The following is an 18,965-nucleotide window of genomic DNA, read 5'->3' as shown; positions in this document are numbered from 1 at the left end:
TAAAACTTCTCCGAATAAAGTTTTAATGTTAAAAGTCCTCTCTTCAATATTATTCTAAAGCAAACAACAGTCACCAAATTCTATCAGCGTAGCTAGTATGGTTTTTAGTTGTTGTTGTTTTTTTTAAAACAGAACAGATGGTTTGACGATAAACATCCCATTTAGATTTAAAAGTAAAGTTAACTATAGTCACCAAATTTCATGATATCGAAAAAAGTACTTGGCGCATAGGCTCCGTCAGGTGCCTGGCTGGCAAGAGCGGGTTGTCTACAATCTTTGCACTAATTCCAGGAGAACCTATCATTGGATACAATAAACGTCTTCCGAAAGATAGAAGCGTCGGAATGTAATAAAGATGTTATTAATTACGTACGCGCGCACGCACACACACACACAAACACACACACATGTATATATAGTGAGGTGCCTATGAAAATAGATGATTATCTTTGTTTGTTTCCAACATATTTTTACGCGGTGACTTATAATGGGAACTAATTCAGCTTTATACCACCTTTTCAGGCAAGTTCAATTTATTTCCCTTGTTTGAGATACCAAACAAAAAATTAATTACCAATAGCTAATTAACCAATTAGTTTTTTTTTATTGATTCTTGTGTTTTTAGGTAAAAGAGATAACTATGCGAAATTTCAGCTTGTGTGTCGGAGAAATAACGTGTACAAATTTTACTAGACACACAGACACAGTAAGTCGATATAAACTTTAAAAAAAAAAATATGAACACATCTGGCAATGCATTGTTAACTCTAAAAAATACATGATTGAAAAATAAATTGAGTATAGTCCCATGGTTTGATCAATAATTTAATTGGTTGTTTGAAAAAATGTTTATGAAATCATCAATTTCCACTGAGATGCACTGTTGTCTTCGTCTACTCCTAGATGATTAACCTGACAATCAAAATCTGATTTGTTTGAGAGTTAATTAGGAACAGCTAAAAATATGTAAATATATTTTATGTAGCCAAAACAAAGTAATAAACATGGTAAATTATTCATCAGGGTAATTAGCACCATTTTTACTAAGTACTTTTTTAAAAATCCAGAGTAAAATTTGCTATATTAAATTATTTAACATATCTGCTTGTAAATAGTTATATTATGAAAATTTTTAACAAATGAATACTTTGTATCAATGTGTAGTGTTATTAGTATTACTTTTATTAGCGAACGCAGGTGTGGACGTTATAGCGGCTCTGCTTACTGTTTACCAATGGGGAGAGACCTGGTCGTCGTATGGAGTAAAGCCGATGGCCTAAGGCAGTGATGCCCAACCTTATTTGGTCTGCGGGCCATTTTCATTTTTGGCATTCATGTCGCGAGCTATATCTCCTAAAAGAAAACAAATACAATAAGCTTCTTAAAATAGTTTTATTTGTGGAACTACTTACATAAATTAATGTGATGCATGAAATTTATCCAAAACCATCTTCTGAATATCTGGCTGCATAGATGAAACACCAACTCGGAGCACTAAATCTAGATAATCAGCTCTCAACCTTTTATGCTCGGCGACCCCTTTTTACAATCCCCCACTCTGCCGCGACCCCCCCCCCCCACACACACACATATACAGCAATAGAAGAATAGACAATTTTTTATGGTCTTAGGCGACCCCTGGCAAATCGTCTTTTGACCCACAAGGGGGTTGCGAACCACAGGTTGAGAACCCCTGATCTAGATGTTTATTCGTGAGGCGATTACGTAACTTGGTTTCCGCCCGTTTCATCATTGAAAAAGTTTGTTCACACAAAAAAGTGCTTGAAAACATTGTGATCATCCTTAGCGCTTGTTTTCGAAGATTTGGACACGCATTCTGCAGGTAACATGGAGTAGCAGTCAATGGTCTGCATCACTTGAAATTTGTCAAGCAGGGATGTCTGGCTTTGTAAGTCAATCAGTTCCAGCTGCAGATCTGTAGGGGCACTTGACAGATCGGCAGCAATCGGATTTTCAAATAGACGGATTTCGTTTTTTAAATTCTGAAAATTTACACATCTTTCACTGAAATTATTCATCAAGAGCCTTAGAAGTTGGATCATTCTTTCTTTTGGGAGAGACATATTTAGCTGCTTATCATTTCGTAGAGTGGTACAGGTTGGAGAGTGGACAAGATGCACCCTTACCGCATGTTGAATGAAGAGTTGCAATTTTGTTTGGAAAGCGCTTATGTCTGCATACTCATGTGAAATCAATTTGTCTTTCCCTTGTAGTTTGGTGTTGAGTTCATTTAGATGTGATGTGATGTCGCATAAAATAGCCAAATCCCAGAACCATGAGGGGTCGTTCAGTTGTGACACTTTTTTTTATTTTTCCGTCATAAATATTTCCATTTCGTGTCTCAAATCAAAAAAACGTTTGAACACCTTTCCTCGGCTTAATAAGCCCCGTTCTTCACTGTGAAATAGAACGTCTTCATGTTCGGACTCTGTCAGAAAATCTTTGAAAGTTCAGTTCCATTTGACTCAACCACTTTTTAAATAACTCTTAGACATCCAACCATATTTCTAGCGCCATCAGTAGTCACTCCAACTAATTTATTCCAAGGAAGAGCAAGGTCCTCTATGATGGCTGACACTTCTTTGAACAGGTCTTCTCCAGTTGTAGTCCCATGCATGCTCCTTATAGCTGCTAACTCCTCTGTTATATAAAAAATTGCAGTTTGTATTGCAAATAAATACCAAGAAATGTGCGGTATCAGTAATGTCAGTGGACTCGTCAGCGGCAATAGAAAACATTTCGAATTCTGCTGCTCTCTCTTTTAATTGTGAATGGAGATTTTTATCCATATTTTAAACTCGCCTTGTAATTATCATGCGAGAAATGTTGACAGCTTCTACTGCATTCTTCTTTTCAGGACACATTTCTTCCAACCCTGCTAACAAGCACTTTTTTAAACATTCGGAAGAAGGCTTCATTGGTCTATTTAAGATGTGAGAAACTCTGTAGCTGGCTGTTATCGCCGACTCATTTTCTTGTCTCTTTTTGTTATATATTCTCGTCAACCCCCCCCCCCCCCCCCCAATCTCTAGTCGTAACTTAGAAATCTAGTCTTCGCGGCTCAAACCAAGAATACCACCATATGTGTTTATGTGTTTGGTTTCATAATGTCTTTTAATCTTTTGTTCTTTAAAAACAGCCACACTTTCTTTGCAAATCAAACATGTTGGCATACTATCATATTCCACAAAAAGTAAAGATCTGTCCACTTTTCATGAAAGTTTCTACATTCAGAGTCCACTTTTCGTTTCTTAGGCTCTCCCATTTCATTAAATCACAAACATTAAACAATGCGGTACCAATCGCTTTGATATCAAAAGAAAACGACCCAAAATGGTGCATCAATGATGCTCTCTGTTTCACACACAAGGTTTCAATGACACGGCTAGCTCAAGACAGAAGCGGAATTCTCCAAAAATTAAAAATAGCTGTCGAGTAGTGTCAAGTCTTATCGTCATTGAAAAAAAAACAAACACTTGTGTTCTTAGAATAAAAAAAAAATTATTAACTATAAATATTAGAAAACCAAACATAAAGATGGAATTCTTCAAGGAAAGAGTGAGAATATTTTTTCAACATTCTAATTTTGCAACATTTTTTTTTTTACATTTTGTTCCAATGTTTTGGCGGGCCGGATAGAAACGCGTCGCAAGCCGGATTTGGCCTGTGGGCCGTAGTTTGGGCATCACTGGCCTAAGGCATTTTCTTTCTTGATTAAACCCTGATCATACCGGATATTTAATGTAATAGAATCTATTTATCACTTCTTGCGAACAATGTCATGAAAAAGCAAAGAGACAATTTATAATTATCGCAACATTACAATTACACATTGAGAACAGTTCATTAGAAATCGGAGTGTCATGCGTCCCCATTATCCCGTTGACCTTTACCATGGATATCTCTTAACAGACAGGCCTAGACCGGAATCTCTTCACCCCAAGTCCTGTTTAATGGTTCCAGAATGGCAGCGACCATTACTACGATTGGTTCGTGCTATCTACGTAGCGCGCAGCCTCTGGACCAGGTTGGATGGTCTGGCTGCATCTTAATGATTAATGATTAGATAGATCTTCGTCGCTCGCTATTGGTCATTCAATAAGATTGATAAATAGTACATGAGTAGAATGAAAAGGACTCTTCACAGATGGTCAAACTGGCGAGTTTCAATTGGTCAAGGAGTTAAGTGGGAGGCTTCTACAACACAGGGCCTGCAAACTAGAGCAAGAGCTGCCCTCTCTTTGAACACGCTACACCAGAAGTGCTAAAGTGCTTGGCTTTTCTTGGACAAGTGATGGTGAGCCCCGTGCTTAAAATAGTTTTTTTCTTCCAACTGTTTTCTCAAGGTTTAACAATTTGTTCTGATGTATCCGGCGAAAAATAATTAAACTTTAAGCATTAACTTAGAAAACACTGAGTCATAATTTGTAATATAACTTTATTTTAAAATGTGTTGGTTTGATAGCGAATTTCGCCATTTTAATGCACTAAAGCATGCAAGCATAAAGTGGACTTTCATATAATACAAACACCAAGCTCATTTGGTCATATAATACAAACACAAAGCTCATTTGGTCATATAATACGAACACTAAGCTCATTTGGTCATATAATACAAACATGAAGCTCATTTGGTCATATAATACAAACATGAAGCTCATTTGGTCATATAATACAAACACAAAGCTCATTTGGTCATATAATACGAACACTAAGCTCATTTGGTCATATAATACAAACATGAAGCTCATTTGGTCTTATATAATACAAACACCAAGCTCATTTGGTCATAGGACGTAATCATCTTCTTTTTTGAAGTAACGTCTGTATTATATAAGATGAGAAGATAATACAAACACCAAGCTCATTTGGTCATATAATACAAACACCAAGCTCATTTGGTCATATAATACAAACACCAAGCTCATTTGGTCATATAATACAAACACCAAGCTCATTTGGCCAAATAATACAAACATCAAGCTCATTTGGTCATATAATACAAACACCAAGCTCATTTGGTCATATAATACAAACATCAAACTCATTTGGTCATATGATACAAACGTGAAGCTCATTTGGTCATACAATACAAACACCAAACTCATTTGGTCATATAATACAAACATCAAACTCATTTGGTCATATAATACAAACACCAAGCAGCATGTTAGCAATTGCAGACCCTAGGACTGGGGTCGGCAACCTTTTGAGTCGGAATAGCCAAAAATTACAATTTACAAAATTTCAACAACGCCTTTAAAGAGCCACACATTTTTTTCTTCCAAACAATAAATAGTACTCGCATAATTAAGATTTTTTATTAAGAAAACAACGAATCTATTTATTCATTAGAAAATATATCAATTTAACTTCATATAAATAATGTATTTCACAACAAATGAGATTATATATATATATATACATGGTTTTATTACATAATTACTTATTATTTAAGTATAAAATTTAAACAATTAAACATTTACATAAAACACTAACTTTTACTTCAATAACAAACAATTGTGCAAACAAAATCAGAGGGAACAATGGATTTGCCTGGTTTTAGAAAGTTTGGAGACATTTGTCTCAGAACTTGTTGTTTTTAGTATCAAACATGAATCTTATTTTCATTTGTTAGTTGGCTTCTTTCTGTGCTGAAGTAACTCGTGTCAACAGTTGCACTGGTTTTATCGCAATATTGCTTTACTAATTGAAAATGAAGTAACTGAGCGCTCTGATATCTTCTGCGAAAATAATTTTTTCTTCAAAACAAACCAATTCTTCTACCAACACATAGGCTGGCTTTTCCTTTCTTTGCAGTTTTAGTTTCAGCTCATTTAATTTCACTGTCCACTATAAGTAAAATTTTGTAACCATTTATCGTTCTCTTATTCAGCTTGATTCATGTTTTTTCATTTAGAAATGTATCTATTTTATTTAAGCACAAAGCAAAACGTTTCAATACCATACCTTTGGAAAGCCATCGCACTTTGTTGTAAAGAATGAGGTCGAAATGACGAGTCTCCATTTTGTTAAAAATTCCTTTAACTGACGATGGTAGAATGCTTTTGACAAGATGCTGTTATAAATCTTGATTACAAAGCGCTGGTTGGTGTATTATGCAGTAAAACGTAAGAATTTGTTGGTTTATTTTGCGCCAAAGAATCGTAGTTGCCTCTTTATTTTTTCCCTTCATACTCTGGCTCCTCAGTTGCTATTGAAAATATTTTATTTATATTGATTATACATGTATTGCCTTCAAGGTATTTTTGCACGTTAGCTGCATCTTCTCCTCTAGTTTGTCACGAGAGCGGTAGCAATCCTAGAAGTTCTTCTTTTAGACTTTGGGAAGACATATACCTACAAAAGGGTTAACTTGTTCCATGTCTTTTATGTCGCAAGACTCATATATATCAAATGATAAGTCAAAATAAAGTTGAATTTCTTTCACCAACAAATGTTCCATTTTAAGACATGGGGAAGGGGTGCGCTGAAAGGCGTGTTCTGAACTCCTGTCGTGAACCCGCTTTCTGAACCGTCTTGACTGCGACACCTCCACTCTTTATATAGGGTCCCTACTGGCCTTCTAGAACCGGACAGAACGCCGCTCGACGTTTCTAGGTGATCAGATGACTACAACTCTCGTGACGCTACTGAGCTCTGTTCACGACGGCGATTCTTCCCGAACCCTCTTGTTGACACTCGTCTCGGCCGTCAGTCGTAACTCGTCACGGTTGACCGCTCGTCTAGCGCTGGCCTGGTGCGATTTGCGTCGGCTGACTACACACACACCACTACCCCTCTCTGTGCCACCACCAAGTTTATAACAATATTAAAAGTTATTTACAATAGTTATTATAAATTAATGACTACATGCTCGGGTTAACAATTACTAGTGAATTTCAATGATTCTGCTTTGTAAGCGGAGCCATTGCGACTTAATCTCATTTGTGTTTTCTTATACATGTCTGACGTCCAGTTATATTAATAATAATAATAATAATAATAATAATCTTTATTATCCGTATGGAAATTTGTCTTACAATTTGTGCATTACACCAAACAAAAACATTATAACTATAAAAAATCAAAGTGTACATTCACACCCGACTCACTCATAGTTTACATGTGACAAAGTTTATACCAGATTGTTCTTATTTAACAAGGAAATAATAAAACAAATATTGGATGGTTTTGTTTAAAGTGGCACTTAAAATGTCAAAAACATCTAAGTAATATCAAGTGAACCGCACATAACACAATACTGCAAACGTCAGACTTAATGTATTATTACTTACGTTGAAAAAATGCACATCTATTGAGAGGAATATAAAAAAAAGGCATTCTAAAGTTAAATTAAGCATGTTTGGTTTCAGCATTTAATAATATCTACAAAAATATTGCTTCAGTTCAATGTACATAGCTTTGCATGTCTTAAAAACTTCCTTAGTAGGTACTAATTCAATGGCTTTTGTTTTATTTTTATTTACTGCTGTCTTCAAAATAGTGTTAACTCCTTTAAAATTGACTTCTGTTTGCAACGCTACAACTGTAAAGGGGTCTGATTAATCAAATGGAGTATACTTGAAAAGAACTGGCTCTTGGATTATATTAATGTCTTAAAGTGTTCCTGTAAAATGTTCGTGCATAAACGACAAGAAGGTATTGTTTTTTTTTACAAGATATTTAAGATGAATAGCATTGACTAGAGTTTACGTCTGTTAATCCGTGCTGTTTATTGTAAGCTCTCTTAGCAGAATCTAAAGCCTTAAGTCTCATTTAGCTTCTGTCCTGTTCATCCTTTAGATCTGTCTTGCCACATTTGTCCAGAAGAGCTTCAATCATTTCTCCATTCTCATCGCATGAATGCGCACTACGCGACATCTTCTGAAGCTCTGCCAAGGGGGCATCTTGCCTCCTGCGCTTTTCTCGGGTGGATTCAGACCTTCCGCTCTCTCTCTCCGTCCGCAAGGCGCATGCGTAGTTATAATATAAGATAAAGTTGTTCACAAGCACCGGCACAGTGAAGCTGATGAGAAGGACTCCAGCGATCCCAGTGGCAGCGCCAACGAAATAGCCCCAAGTCGTCTTGGGGTACATGTCACCGTAGCCCACCGTAGTCATGGTGACTACCGCCCACCAGAAGCACTTGGGGATGCTGTGAAAGTCCGGGTTTGTGGCCTGCTCGGCGAAATAGATGAGAGAAGAAAAGATGAGCATTCCAACCACCACAAAGAGAAAAAGCAGCAGAAGATCCTGAAACACAAGAAAGTTAAGCTGTAGAATAATGTCAAGTACATGAGCCTTAACTATCTGATTCTACACTGAATGTCGTATTCCAAAATTTGTTGGAAAATGATTCCAACCAATCATTGCGTTCTAGAGACAAATTTAACCTCGATTTTTTTTAAAGGTTCACTTTCGAAATTAACTCCTGAAAAAGTCATTCTGCCCAGGAAATCAGTCCACAATACTGGTCTTCTTCGCATGGGATGTGACGTGTACACAGATTTAACTTAAAGAGTTTGATTAAGTCTGGTTTATTAACCTTATACATAGCCTAAATGAAAAGAATGGAAAGGGTATTGCAGCCAAATGAAAGAGTAAAGCCCAGTTAAAGAAATTAAATATAACTTCGTCCCATAAATAATAAAAGAAAAAACAACAACATCACATTGTTAATATTCTACTTAAAGCCCACTTCTGCTACGTTCTTATTCTCTCAATTGCCAACTTTAAAACTTTTCTAAGTTAATTATGGAAATATTTACTTTATACAAGGCGTTCAGTTCCTGGTATAAAATACTAGTTCACTAAATACACTTAGCCACACAGTACATATTAGCCTTATACAAATATATATATACACCTATTTACATTAAAGCTATCAAATAGGACAATCAACTTATTTACATATATATTGGCTACCAGGTATGAATTTACGATGTGAATGATCTGCATGGTATAGATGTAATAAATATATATGGCTCCTTTTGTCTCGAAAGGCAATGGATGCGCCCAAAAGAGTCAATGGTTTTGGCTTAATCTTGAGACGGGGCAGAACCTGGTGTGGCTAATCAAGCCAATTCTAGAACGGCAGACTTTGCCACAATTTGTACATGTGTATGCCTCTGATTTAGGGCTAGCGGACAGGGCAGCTTTCTTTTTTTCCCTCTTGATTAAGGCCGCTTCAATTCTTTTGTTCTCAGGGTTGTCCCAGCACGCACAGTCTGTCTCCATGCACTCCGGTCTTTGGCTATGTTTTCCCACATACTTTTGCTGATGCCTATGGTTCTCATGTCTCGCTTGCAGACATCTCTATATGTTAGTCTTGGCCGGCCCTTGGGTCTGACTCCTTCCACAAGCTCAGCATATAAGATATCTTTCGGGATTCTACCATCTGGCATGCGGGTGACATGTCCGAGCTACAGTAATCTTCTTTGTGTCAGGAGAGCATACATGCTGTTCATATTGGCCAATCTTAAAACTTCCTGATTGGAGACATGGTCCCTCCAAGAGATGCCCATTATGCGTCTCAGGCAGCGCAAGTGGAAACTATTCAATCTGTGCTCTTGGTACATGTATGTTGACCAGCTTTCACTGCCATAAAGGAGAGTGCTCACAACAAAGGCGTTGTAGACTAGGATTTTGGTCGCTGTGGTCAATTTACCATTTTCCCAAACGCGCTTGGAGAGTTTTGCCAATGCTGTGGTAGCTTTTCCTATCCTTTTTGTCAGCTCGATGTCTAAGTCTAGGTTACTGACAATTTTTGAACCCAAGTAGGTAAATTCCTGCACCACTGAAAGGGTGTGGTTCCCAATTTGTATTATAGGTATTTCTGCGACGTCTTGTGCCAGGATTTCGGTCTTAGAGAGACTTATAGTAAGGCTAAACTCTTGACAAGCAGCTGCTAAGGCGTTCACTAGCTTCTGTACACCTCCTTGTAAGTGAGATACGAGTGCCGCGTCATCGGCAAACAGCAGCTCCTTTATCAAGATACGACGCCTTTTCGTTTTGGCTTTAAGACGTGCCAGGTTAAAGAGCCTTCCATCGGATCTGCTATGGATATATATTCCGTCTTTCAGGGATTTAAAAGCACTGGTTAGTACGACTGAGAAGAAGATGCCAAATAGTGTAGGGGCCAGTACACATCCTTGTTTTACACCGCACTTAATGGAGAATGGCCTGGGGGAAGAACTTTCAAACTGAACGGTGCCCTGCATATTTTCGTGAAAAGCTGACATTAGTTTTCTTAACTTATTTGGGCAGCCGATTCTCTCTAGTACAGCAAACAGACCGCTTCTGCTAACAAGGTCAAAGGCCTTGGTCAAATCAATAAATGCTATGAAGAGGGGCTGCTTTTGTTCTCTGCTCTTCTCCTGTAGCTGCCGCAGAGAGAAAATCATATTTGTTGTAGATCTACCTGTCCTAAAGCCACACTGCGACTCTGGATAAACACGATCTGCCAGGATCTGTAATCGCTTTAGTAATACTCTAGCAAAAGTCTTTCCGACTATGCTAAGCAGTGAGATGCCTCTGTAATTGTTATAATCAGAGCGGTCGCCTTTATTTTTATAAATTGTAATTATGTTGGAGTCTTTCAATTCCTGGGGACCATTCCTTGTTCCCAGCACAAGCTTAGCAGTTCATGGAGTGGTTTGATTAGGGCATGTTTTCCAGCCTGAATGACTTCAGCAGGAATGCCATCTCCTCCGGGTGTTTTCCCATATGCAAGCATGTCAATGGCAATGCTCAGCTCCTTTACTGATGACGTTTCGTCTAATTCCGTCAAAACTGGAAGTGATGGGAAGTTGGAAACAGCATTTGGTGAGATGGCGTTTTCAATCTGGTAGAGTTCTGCATAGTGTTCTACCCATCGTTCCATTTGCAGCGCACGATCGCTGATGATTGAGCCATCTTTTGACTTGAGCGGAGCACACTTGCTGGTGTGAGGTCCAAAGGCTTTTCTCATGCCCTCATATAGTCCTCTTATGTTACCACAGTCGGCACAAGATTGAATATCTTCGCATAGCTCCTGCCAGTATTTGTTAGCACACTGTCTCGCTACTCTTTGGGCATTGTTACGTGCAGCTCTGAGCCTTTTTAAGTTGCTTGGGGTGGGATCCTTCTTGTAGATTAGCATGGCTGCTCTCTTGTTCGTAGTGGCAGTTTCCATTTCTGGTAGACTAGCTTCAAACCAGTCTTCGCTTTTCTTGGTTTTGTTTCCAAAGACCAGTGATGATGTTTGGTAGATTGTATCACGCATAAACGTCCAGCTTTTTTCTACCTCAGTCACAGAGAAGTTTTTAAAAGCTTCCTCTAATTTGTTCTCAAATTAGGTGCAAAGATCAGGATTTTTTGTGCTAGTGGTATTCAGGCGTGATTTTCTTTTTCCCTGTGATGTGTGGATCTTAGTTGGCAGCAGTCTTGTCCGGCAGGACACTAAAGTAGGATCAGTATCACAATCCACGCTTTGGTAGCTACGTGTCAGCAGTATATTTCCAATGTCCTTTTTTCGTGTCAGTATCATATCCAGCTGGTGCCAGTGCCCAGACCTAGGGTGCCTCCATGAGACACAGTGCTGTGATTTTGTTCTGAAGTTTGTGTTGGTAATGCAGAGCTTATGGTATGTGCAGAATTCAAGCAGTCTGTGTCCGTTCTGACAATGTATACGTTTTATACACGTTATACATTCATTCCGAGGTAACGGGGCCTATAAATAAACTACAAGATATAGATGTTCTACAAGGCAGGGGCGGACTGGCTATTTGATCATTCGGGAAAATGTCCGTTGGGCTGATACCTAATTGGGCCGGCAGGGTCATCGAAAGGGCATCTTGTTTTTTAAAGGTTTTAGAATATTCTCTTTAAAAACAGCACTCTGAGCTTTGTAATTAAAAACAACAACGACATCTTTTACACTTTATAAAGTCTAATACCAATCTAAAGCATTGTCCTAAATACCCTACATCCGTATATAGTGTTTCTAGTATACATAAATTCATTATACAAACTAAACAATATACAAGAAACGTAAGGCCTTAATTTCTTATTGAGATATGGAGTTCACGTTAATGTGAATATATATTCATATAAACATATGATTATTATAAAGGGGCCAATAACAACGTTCTAAATCCTTTAGATAACTTCTCCAGTCACATACGAGTTCTTATTATATTAATAGAGTTGTCTCATAATCTCGAGTTCTTAGTATATATGATGGAGTTGTCACATAATCTCGAGTTCTTAGTATATTGATGGAGTTGTCACATAATCTCGAGTTCTTAGCATATTGATGCAGTTGTCACATAATCTCGAGTTCTTAGTATATTGATGGAGTTGTCACATAATCTCGAGTTCTTAACTATGTTGATGGAGTTGTCACATAATCTCGAGTTCTTAGTATATTGATGGAGTTGTCACATAATCTCGAGTTCTTAGTATATTGATGGAGTTGTCACATAATCTCGAGTTATTAGCATATTGATGCAGTTGTCACATAATCTCGAGTTCTTAGTATATTGATGGAGTTGTCACATAATCTCGAGTTCTTAACTATGTTGATGGAGTTGTCACATAATCTCGAGTTCTTAGTATATTGATGGAGTTGTCACATAATCTCGAGTTCTTAACTATGTTGATGGAGTTGTCACATAATCTCGAGTTCTTAGTATATTGATGGAGTTGTCACATAATCTCGAGTTCTTAGTATATTGATGGAGTTGTCACATAATCTCGAGTTATTAGCATATTGATGCAGTTGTCACATAATCTCGAGTTCTTAACTATGTTGATGGAGTTGTCACATAATCTCGAGTTCTTAGTATATTGATGGAGTTGTCACATAATCTCGAGTTGGCCCCGCTACCAAGACCTTTATAAATCAGAATTAATATCTTGAACAGTGTAGCAATGAATTAATTGAAATCAAAATGTAAAAGAATCGAAAATGAAGGTTCAGAATATAAATAAGATAAAAAGCAATTATTGATGGAATCCGTGGAATCCTCAGCCTTTATGTAGTAAAACTATTTAATGTTTTTTCACAAGAACCAACCTTATGATGACATCATTTATGAATGAACAGGCTCAACATCATAAGAATCATTTATGTCAAGACGACAAGGATATTGACTTAAGTTAAAATACAAAGAGGCTTTGTGAAAACATGAAAAGAATCTTGACAGCTTTTGTTTTGCTGAATGTAAGGATATTAAATTATCTTCAAACAAGTGGACTTGTTGTTCTGTTGTGTGAGTAGCCAGCTCTAAGATGTAGACAGCCAAACTAGGTTTCCATATAAATGACCTTGTGAGTAAAGTTCCCTTTTCAGACCTTGCGATCTATAGCGCAGATGATGTTAAGGACATCTGTTTCTTTGGCCAACGGTTAACAAGCAGGGCGTCATGTGGCCAGCACAACGACCAACAGCCATAGAGTTGGGTGGACTCAGGGGCGCCCTAAAAATCCCGAAATTCAAAATCCCTGTCTTCACCAACATTCGAACCCAGGACATCAGGGTCGGAAGCGCTAACCATTCAGCCAGTGTGCACCATGGCCTTGTGAGATGGGCAATTCAATCATGGAAAATGAAGAGTTGTATATGTGTATTTAAGTCTATATGCCTGAGAAAATGGCATGGAGGGGAACTGAATCATAAACAATGTGTTCGTTGATGGCGGATCTTCAGATGCCTTGAATGTAAATGTCAAGTACATGAGTATGTTAATGTATATAAACAATTTCTCCGTTAAAACTCTGAGGTCTATATGGCAGATGATGTGGCCCACGGTTAACGGGAGAACAACGACCAAGCGCCTTTACTTTTCCCTAACTAATGTCAGGTACCCTTTAGAGCTGGGTGAACTCAAAGAACCCGAAAACAAATCCAAGTTTTAACCATGATTCGGAACCCTCCGGTTCGAAAGCCAAGCTCTTTTCCACTAAACCACTGCGCCTGTTAATGTATATGGTATCAGAAATTTTTAAAAATCATCTACTATATCTTTCATATAGTTAACTTATTTCGATATAATATCAAACTTTACATAATGCTTTTGAGGACAGATTTGATTGGATGCCCATCATATGACAGTTTGTGGGCAGTATTGTATAGAAATGATCGGGTCGATTTTGACACGTAGTCCGCCCCTGCTACAAGGTATACGTTTACAATAAGGTTCGTAAGACAAGGAATACATTTATTATGTAGTTTTAATAATATATGATAACTACAAGATCATGTTATTTAATGTTTACTACAAAGTGCTAGTGTAAGTTGTACATTTAGTACAAGATCTAAACTTAGTACAATTTGTGAATGCATTACACAATGTAAATTTAGCAAAATGTGTAAACGTAGTACGATGTGTCATTTCAATGCATGGTGTATTTTTACTTCTAGGTATAAATTTAACTTGTAAAATAAGTAAGTACAGAACTTATTTGACCTTAATGCTGGCTTTGACTGTGTACATGAGTACCCACAACCCTGGCACGTGTCGCATGAGTCGAAACACTCGGCACACCCTCAGAAGTTTCATGAAGTTGATCACGCTTAGCAGTGTCTCGTCACCTGTCCAGGACAGCAGGACTCCCCTCATCAAGTGGTCCATCAGGTCCGTCATTACGGCCAGAAACTCTACGATCGTCATCGGCAGCAAGAGGAACTTGACCCTGTGTGGGGTCACCAGGGTGCGGGTAAGAAGTTCAAGGCTAAAGAACACGAGGCAGATGATGTCGATAATTACCAGGGCAGGATGGGAAGACAGTTCTGTCAGAGGAACAAAACAAATTATATAGAGTGTGATGTATACATATATATACAACGAGATTTAATTATTGACTACAGACTCTAAATTTACTAAGAAATAATAACTTGCCGTGACGGCTTTGTGGGGATAGAGAAAGTACGAAGACAATTCTCTAACATGTGTTACTGTCACAAATCTAAAGGTGACACATTTAGTTTAATGCCAGAAGAAAAAAAACGTAAAGCCGATGAACACAAATTTAGTGAGACATGCATGATGGTGACAAGATGTAACGGAACTATTAAAGTTGGCAGCAGCCTTGCCTGTGGGAAAAATAATTGAGAGCAGTATCGATACTTTTTTACCTCATTGTACTTATTATAGTGAAAAACCTTAACCCTTTGAGTAATGCCTTCAGCTGAGCGTGCTTCAATATCTCTCCTTGTCCTTCCTCATTGTTCTCTTGCAACACATGATAACCTCAACTGATAATGTACATTAGAGAGGGCTGTGATAACCTCAACTGATAATGTAGAGAGGGCTGTGATAACCTCAACTGATAATGTACATTAGAGAGGGCTGTGATAACCTCAACTGATAATGTACATTAGAGAAGGCTTTCATCTGTATTCAATCAGTTTTGTTGAGATTCACAGATGTTGAGACTATATTAAAGCAGCTAGAGACTGTTTGTTTCTCCAGATAAATCTTATTTCTCATCGACCCATCAATTCAGCTTTGGTCGTTTTGCTACTCAAGAGAGTTATATCCTCAGAATGTACGTCAGACTGCTCAATTGTTTCACTTTTTGCTTAAAAAATATGGTTTCAAATTTACAGTTCTTCTTCATATTCATACTAGAGCTTTATATTGGTACTCAGCAAGGTACTGTTCCTGGTAGTCAGCAAGTTATTGTTCCTGATACTCAGTAAAATATTGTTACTGGTACTCATCAAGGTAATGTTCCTGGAAGTCAGCAATGTATTGTTCCTGATAGTCAACATGGTTTTGTTCCTGGTAGTCAGCATGGTTTTGTTCCTGGTAGTTAGCATGGTAATGTTTCTGGTAGTCAGGAAGTATTGTTCCTGGTAGTCAGCAAAATTTTGTTCCTGGTACTTAGCAAGGTAATGTTTCTAGTACTTAGCAAGGTAATGTTCCTGGTAGTCAGGAAGGTTTTGTTCCTGGTAGGTATTGTTATCATTTTGTTTATGTCGTTATCAAGTAGTACTTCGTTGGAGATGCTGAAGCCAAGTTAAATAAATAGTCAACAATTTCCAGTTGTTGGCCATTCATTATCATGTTAGGTGCAATGTTTTTGTTCTGAACTAGTATTTCGATGTTGCTTTGACAAATATTTAGTCAATAGCGGTAAACGACTTGGCTGGCTTGGTCATGTTCACAGCATTCTACAAGATTGATTCTAATAAAAGGCAGAAGAGCCGCTGGTTGCTCACTTTTAAAGTAATACTGATGTATGCAAACTCGACTTGAAGCTCTTCAAAATCGACAATAACAGTTGGGAAAAAGTGGATCCACTTAGAGAACAAGCATAAAGGAAAGGTCCTGGATTGTATATGGCTTACACACCAGAAGTAGAAAGAAGAGTGAAAGTGCTTGGTGATAACAGATGCCCGACCTGTGACCGAAGCTGTGTATCACATGAGAAATGGCAAAGGGAAAAGATTGTTTCTGGAGACGTAACATGCTACAGGAACAGGCTATTGGTACACACATACATACACATACATATACACACATACATACACACACATACATACATACATACATACATACATACATACATACATAAATACATGCATACATACATACATACACATTTATACATACGTAAATACAATATAGATGCCAACACAAACAACATTCGAAAATTACATATGTAAAAAAAATCAACTAAACACACATAGTCACATATACATACACAATCAGCGCTTGATGAATGAAGTTTATACATCTTTCTGTTATTAACTTAATGAACTGGTGCCGATCATTCCCCTAGGTATGTCACTGGCTACTGTGGGTGCAAACTATTTCAAAGGATTTTATATGTTTTGGGAAAGGCATCTTTCATGAAATAGTTTTTCAAGAGAAGGTTGCTGTGTTTGACTTACATAAGATGTCTTTTTTTTTAATTAGTCAATTTAGTCAATGTCTTAGTGTCATTGGAGTATACCCGTTCCAGCACGAGATCACCAAGCTCATTAGACTACTGATAGTATCTGTAGATAGAAAATCTTTTTTTTTTTTTTCACTTTAAAAGTTTCTTAAATTTCTTGCTGTGAAGTTTTCGACAGTGTTCATTCCCTTGTTGTTGATGCTTGTGCCAAGGTATCTGAAACTCTTTCACTTGATCTACGGTTGGATTGTTTACCTACAATCATTTACTTAGTTTTCTGGACACTCAAAATTACTAAGTTGTATATACACCATTAGTAGAAGCTATTTATAGCTGAATGGTACAGTCTCTCATCACCTGCGATAAGACTGATGATGGTGGTATCCTCTACAGACCAAATTATGGGCATATTTACTGCTGGACTTCGTAGTATATATTCAGAGAAAAAACAACTATATTACAATTTGAAGATCGAGTAATAATGGGTGGAGGGGAAAGTCGATTGTTGTACGCGATGCGCGTGTGTTTGTATATCTACGTTCAGATCTATATTTCGTTGTATATTTTATTCAGGAAGATAGCGAACTGATTACTTTTGAATCGGAAGGAGTGTTAAGACACAAGACTCTTCAAAATAATAATACACACTCAGGGTTATTCTAGCAATACTTTAATATTAAAACAATGTATGTAAACATCAGCATTTCATCTCTCTTCCTGTCTATTTCTCTTAGCTTTCTCTTTTTACATCCCTTCCATTCATTACACCAATTCGCACATTTATTCATGCACACCATGCTGCGCTACGACCGTAACATCCCCCTTATTTGCCAAGTTCGATGTACATCGAACGTCCTTTAAATATCAAATAAAATTATAAACAACTGTTCAATATAATTATATTATCTTCATTAATTCTCATTCGGTTAAACCAGATAAAAACCAACAACAACAAAATTCAACAGCAAAATTATATATCACCATTCACTACATTATTATTTTAGGTTCAAAATTACTTAATCCATCCCAATGTATAATGTCCAGACTTCCCCAACGAACCAATCAGAGTAACTCTCATAATTCACAATTATAAGCTATAATTAACTATGTAACTGTAATAATATATATTAAATGTGTAATAATGGTTTCATCAAATTCTCAATATAACACCATATATTAATATCTCGACACCTCACACATGTAACAAAGCTTCGTCAATCCATATAGTCTTCGATTACACTAACTTACACCAATATACATATACGTGTACATTTACAAAATATTCCAATCAGTTATACATGTCTATTCATTACACTGCTATTCATTATGTTCTCATCAAAATGATTTTACTGAAACAAAATGGACGTGGCATAGCTCCTTTCCTTACTTCCATGTCTTCTCTCTCTTAGGTACACCGTGATAATGTGTCAGCTATCACATTGTCTTTCCCTGGTATTGTCCTGACCTCAAAGTTATCATTCATAAGTTGCAATGCCCACCTGGCTATTCTGTTGTTCTCTAATTTAATTTCCCCAAGGGAGCGTGATCAGTCCATAGTTCAAATATAGCTCCCATTAGATAGAACCCTAATTTTGTTATACACCATACAATGGCTAGTCTTTCCTTTTCAATGGTGGCATATTTCAACTCAGCTGCTGTCAGTTTCCTACTCACATATTGGAGTGATCGTTAAATGAACTTGTGTGTTACCCGTGCTTGTAATCGTGCTAGTATTTGTAATCGTGTTCGCAGTATCGTAGTCTGTGAATCGTGACCAGTCTGTACTGTGTTATTGTGTGTATCAGTCGTGTTTTATTGAAATAAAGCCTTGTTTCTAAGGTTATGAATTGACTTAGTATATTACAATTTATTTCAATAAAACCATTATTAAATGGACAAGTTTTTGCGTCCCAATAGACTGGATGCTGATCCTAGTTCAACTAATGCTTCAGTTACATGGAAACATTGGATTTCTTGTTTTGACAGATTCGCAACGAAGGTAGGAGCTAGTGAAAGCGAACAGTTTGACCTGCTATGCAACTTTGTGTCTCCAT

At 37.3% G+C, this 18,965-nt stretch overlaps 1 protein-coding gene across 4 annotated transcripts in view; it reads right to left on the bottom strand.

Annotated features, from left to right (window-relative positions):
• Positions 1-4,442: 4,442 nt before the first annotated feature.
• Positions 4,443-18,965, bottom strand: part of LOC106074466 (potassium voltage-gated channel subfamily C member 3-like) — a 53,690-nt gene continuing 39,167 nt past the window's right edge. For all 4 annotated transcript variants that reach the window (XM_056032898.1, XM_056032900.1, XM_056032902.1 and 1 more), the window contains 2 exons: positions 14,475-14,797; positions 4,443-8,277 (listed from right to left, as the gene is read on the bottom strand). In XM_056032898.1, the coding sequence (XP_055888873.1) occupies positions 7,801-8,277; positions 14,475-14,797 (800 nt within the window). In that variant the 3' untranslated portion in view covers positions 4,443-7,800. The remainder of the gene's footprint in view (positions 8,278-14,474; positions 14,798-18,965) is intronic.

This window comes from Biomphalaria glabrata, chromosome 6 (assembly GCF_947242115.1).
Source record: "Biomphalaria glabrata chromosome 6, xgBioGlab47.1, whole genome shotgun sequence".
Lineage (NCBI taxonomy): Eukaryota > Metazoa > Mollusca > Gastropoda > Planorbidae > Biomphalaria > Biomphalaria glabrata.
Note: the sequence above shows the minus strand (reverse complement) of the source record. Positions and strands in the feature narration are given on the sequence as shown.